The following is a 5,094-nucleotide window of genomic DNA, read 5'->3' on the forward strand; positions in this document are numbered from 1 at the left end:
TTCGCTTGCGAACTTTCTTCACCCGCGAAAGAGAGAGGAGGAAAATCACTCAAAAGAAAATCACTCCCGAAATTCTCAAAGAAAATCAATCTGCTGATGATTTTTTGTGAATTCCCTTGTCAGCACCACTCAAACATATTTATTTCACTTTGTTTACACACATTGCCCATCTACAAAATGTGACAGGTCATTTCTCGACGTTTGACGTTACACTTACAAGCGTAGTAGTGAAAAAGATGTTCCGTAGGATAATCATGATGATGAATTTTTTAGATTCATTTTACCGATCTTTCGTGCGCGAGAGAGGAGAGCCATGCTCCCTCCGGATTTTTTCTCTTGATGAACGTCCAATGATTTTCTTTTGATGATGATTATTCCATTGCTGCTCATTTCAGAATACATCAGTTGGCTGGCGCGCATCCTGAAGATCGACGAGAAAAATGCAAGAATAACATCAAAGTGTCACACTCACACATGAAACGCAACAGGAGAAAAAAAAACAAAGGAGGCCCACCACCAAGTGTGTGGAGCAGCTAGCTGTCCTTTTTTTTCCCTCAGCCTTGACGTCGATAAAGCAGTTTTTTTGTTCGAGCTTTCGGTGAGGCATTAAATCGGCATCACTGTGCGCCACTTGAAATATTTCTCAAGGGAAAAGTGCTGGTTTAATGTTTTGAAGCATTATTTGCTGGTATTAAATGCCAATATAATGCTGATTTAATGCCGCTATTTAGTGCCTCGCGGTTACTTGGGTTGTTTGGTAACTGGGTGTTGTTTAACTAGGCTGGGCGCTCGATAGCTGGGCTGTAGCCCAGTAAAAAAAAGTTAAACGTCAAAAAACAATAACAAAGTTAAATGATCGAGGGGTCAGTGGATGCAAAAAATCATCAATGAAAAACTGAAATATTTTTTTTAGTGTTCATTAAATTTCATGTTATATTCAATGGAAGTTTGAAGGGTATTGTCCAGAAATAATTTTGAGTTACTTTACTTTTTTTGTTGACAAAATGTAATGCATCAATGTTCCCCTCGTCATTTTTCGATCAGAATTCGGGAACTGGACTACGTTCTCAGCCCAGTTACCGAACAAGTACTGCACGGCGTGTTTTCTAGAACAAACTTTTCAAGAAAAAATAGTCATCGCTACTGTCAAATGTGTCTTTTAGGAAATTTTCTCAGTTTTCCAATGCTTCTAAGAGCGAAATGTTTCATCGAGAAATTTCTGAGATATCTATTTTTTAAGTTTTTTGTTCTTGATTCCTTTATTATTTATTGGAAACTTTATAATAACTATTCTGGAAACTTGTCAAATGATGTTTTATATGTGCAAAATAAGTCAAGAAACAACTTTGTAGAAGATTGCAAATCACCAAACATTTTTAAATTAAATTAAAATTAAATTTATCCGAGTTTTTGAATAATTGGGTTTATTCAGAAATGAAAATCATAAATCCGTATTCAAAAATATTTTTTACAGGAATTAAAGGATAATTACATAATTTTTGTTTTCAAATATCATGTGTCTGCTCTGATTGAGCTGATACAATCGATTTTTCCTGCAGGTTTGAGATTGTTAAGGTTATTATTGGATTTTTATGAATAAATATGATATTTCTTTAAGCAAAAATGAACCGGGAACATGGATACAAAACATGATTTAAAATCGAAAATGTTTTACAAACTAGAAGCTTAAAAAGTCATATTCTCATGAGTATGAAATAACAAAAAAATTTTTCTGTTGAAAATTCATTTAAATGTAGGAGTAAAATTCGTGCGTTTTAACTCTGAATGTTGAAAACACCGCCACATTTTTTTTGGTTTAAACAGAAATTAAATAGAATTTAAAAGAAAAAATCAAACAGAAGCTTACATTCCAAACTATTTAAAAAAAATTAAAATATTTGTAAAACGTTTCAAAAAGATAAGATAAGACTTCTATAACATTGCTGCAGTGTTGGTATTATTGCGCTCTCGCGAGAAAATTTTCTCTCTCTCGAGTTCTCACCACGAGTCTCGAGCTGCCGAGAGAAACTCACCGATTGCCCGTGCTCTCCTCCGCTCGCGAACGGGCTTTCTCGCGAGCCAGAATTGCCCGTTCGCGAGAAGTTGAACGTGTTAGAAACGAACAAAAAACAACACAGCGATTGAAGTTACACCTCTATACCATCGCCTGGTTCGTATTCATAAGCCTGATAAACAAATTGCTAGCTTGGGGCGAACGGCTAGCACGAGGCGCTCGCGAGCGCTCGCGGCGAGAGCGAGAACGCGAACGAAAATGCGAGCACGAGCGAGAAGAGAAAAGTACTACAAGTTCTCTCCCTAGTTTGCGAGCGAGAAATGCTTTCCTTCTTCTCGCTCGAATTCCAACAATGCATTGCTGATTCCTTGATCATTCCATACAAAATAAAAACTATGCAAATCGTTTCAAACTCATGAAAATTGTTTCTCTTGACAGTAATTTTTAGCTCAATTTCGAGTATAAAACATGTTTTGCATCCATGCAACTGTTTATTGTTTGGTTAAGCAAATATGATATTCTTTCATAAAAATCTAGTAATACCCTTATTAACTTGCAAAAAGAGCGGTTTTATCAGCTTAATTCAAGCTAAATCTGAGCAGACGGTTGATATTTGTACACACAAATTATGTAATAATCTAAGAATTCTTGTAACAATTATATTTTAATAAGGTTTTATAATTTTCATTTCTGAATGAATCACATTTATTCAAAAACTCGGTTAAACTTAATTTTAAAAATGTTTAGCGATTTGCAACCTTCTACAATGTTGTTTCTTGCCTTATTTTGCCCATTTTGATGAGTAAATGACACATAAAAAACACCATTTGACAAGTTTCCTGAACTTTTAGTCAAAAGTTTCCAATAAATAATAAAAGAATTTTGAACAAAAAACTTAAAAAATAGATATCTCAGAAATTTCCCAATGAAACATTTCGCTCTTAGAAGCATTGGAAAGCTGAGGAAATGTCTTATAAGACACATCTGAAAGTAGTGATGATTATTTTTTCTCCCTAAGGTTGCCCAGAAAACACGCCGTGACTGTGATATGAAATTGGACATCAGGGATCGTGCACAAACCACGTGGAGTTTAATTTGAAATTTTCAATGCTTTTTAATTTGTTTTTATTTGAACAATTCTTATAAAAATTTAAGCAGCAATTGATTCGCATATTTTCCTGGAGAATGATTTATTGAATAATTAATTAGAACTCAAATCCAGCAGTTTTACAGCAGAATCTGGCTAACGTTTCAACTAGGTATTAAAACAGTTCTTAGTGCAATTGTAATCTAAAGCGCCCAAAACCAGTGCAACTTAATACTCATTTGTATGGATTTCTAAAACTGATTCATCTAAGATGAGTGACAATATTCTAAATATCCTGATCCAAATCGTTGGTTGCGTATCGTATCAATCCGTTCAGCACCCAGAGCACAAACCCGAAAATGCCTAAAATCGAGATAAATCTCGTTAAAAACTTCTTCTTCAAAAAATCACTCAAAATTACTCACTCAACACCACCGTCACCATCAGCAGGAACGTCAACGTCATCTCGACGTTCCACTGGACGACGCTGCCCTTCACCGAGGTGCACGCCAGTATCACGTACATCAGGTTGACCGTGGTGGCCACAAACAGGAATATCCGGTGCGCCTCCAGGTAGCTTACGTTGTCCTGCAGCGGAGGACCAATTAGTGTCACACACTCACTCACTTGGCACAGCAGGACGCTTACCGTTTTGATTCCGACGAACAGAATTATGCTAAAAATAACCCACGAAATGGCCACCAGAAATCCAATGCTCGAACTGGAATCGCGTTCATCAACTGCTAATTAGAGGTAAGAAAAAAATAACTCACTAAACTGACACGTTTGAGGGTGTCCAACACCACGTTTGCAAGGTCATTTCACCGAAACTTTGTAAATTGGAAATGTTTTTCCACGCATTTTCTTCTTTTAAGTTTGAGAACTTATTTCAATGGATTTCGAAGAAGTATCAAATGCTCCAATCAGCTTTTTCGGTGAAACGTCCCATTCGTCGAAACGGCCCAAACCCTTGAGCTTCACCTGACTTGACCAGACAGCTTCCGGCCTGGATGGTCGATCCGATCGCGGCTATGATGGAGTAGATGTACCCCATCAGCCGGAACATCCCCTGGGACACCATGGTGGGACAACCTCAACGCAGTTTCTTCCTTAAAATCACACACACAATAATAAACTGGACACAAAAATATCCCGATCGCGCGTTCCGACGTTCCACTTGGGACGGCGGCGGCCCTTCGATTGACCAACCAACGACCGCGGTCAATCGACGACCGTGTCATCGGACTCTGTTGGCACTTGTCCGGCGCAAAGGACGCCACATTGGAGGAACATTAATAACCTGAGAAGGAGTAGGACGAGGGGGAGGATCGTCTCTTTTCCACTTGTGGCACTTCATAAGACGAGCGAACCTTGCCACCGACGACGATGACGACCGTCTCAATCCATCCAGAGTTGAGATTTTATTTTGCGCCGGCCAAGACAAGAATATTGGCCGCAAATTATTGGCGACTCACGCAGGCGCCGAGACCCGAGCCAAGTTCGCCGGCGGCTAGGGTGGTCGTAACCGGATATTTGAGAGGCGGTTACGGGTGAGATATGGGACAACTGAGATGGTATGGACTAGTGAAACAATAAACCACCAATTATTGGAACAAATAAATGTCTCAAATTCATCTATTAGCCATTTCATAAAAAGGGATTTTGAACCATTTCAGTTTTGTTCTGATCGATTTGGTGTCTTCGATAAATTTGTAGGTTTTCGTGAATCTATTATAAAATAAATACAATTTAAATAGAAATACTGTCCATACAAAAGGCTTTTAAAAGATATAAAAAACTGTACATAGAGAACTGAATTTTTGATCAATTTGGTATCTTCGGTAAAGTTATAGGTATTAGGACTTCTCAGAAAATGATTACACTTTGAAAAAAATACCTGTTTATTTTCTTTTCACACAAAATATCGAGGAATTAAAAAGAGAGATGTGAGCCGGTAACATGGAGTTAAACTTCCCCAACTGTCATAGTAAAC

General features: G+C 37.8%; 1 protein-coding gene across 3 annotated transcripts; it reads right to left on the bottom strand.

Moving 5' to 3' along the window:
• Positions 1–3,082: 3,082 nt before the first annotated feature.
• Positions 3,083–4,529, bottom strand: LOC120418024 (uncharacterized). 3 transcript variants are annotated; one of them, XM_052710174.1, is made up of 5 exons: positions 4,402–4,529; positions 4,083–4,210; positions 3,750–3,844; positions 3,527–3,689; positions 3,083–3,464 (listed from the first exon to the last, which is right to left on the bottom strand). In XM_052710174.1, the coding sequence occupies exons 2-5, from the start codon at positions 4,180–4,182 to the stop codon at positions 3,388–3,390; spliced, it is 435 nt and encodes a 144-aa protein (XP_052566134.1). In that variant the 5' UTR covers positions 4,183–4,210; positions 4,402–4,529; the 3' UTR covers positions 3,083–3,387. The 3 variants fall into 3 exon arrangements, with proteins under 3 accessions (XP_052566134.1, XP_039436202.1, XP_039436201.1); XM_039580268.2 differs by lacking the exon at positions 4,402–4,529 and having other exon boundaries at positions 3,750–3,841; positions 4,083–4,368; XM_039580267.2 differs by lacking the exon at positions 4,402–4,529 and having other exon boundaries at positions 4,083–4,360.
• Positions 4,530–5,094: the final 565 nt, after the last annotated feature.

Source organism: Culex pipiens, chromosome 3, assembly GCF_016801865.2.
Source record: "Culex pipiens pallens isolate TS chromosome 3, TS_CPP_V2, whole genome shotgun sequence".
Taxonomy (NCBI): domain Eukaryota; kingdom Metazoa; phylum Arthropoda; class Insecta; order Diptera; family Culicidae; genus Culex; species Culex pipiens.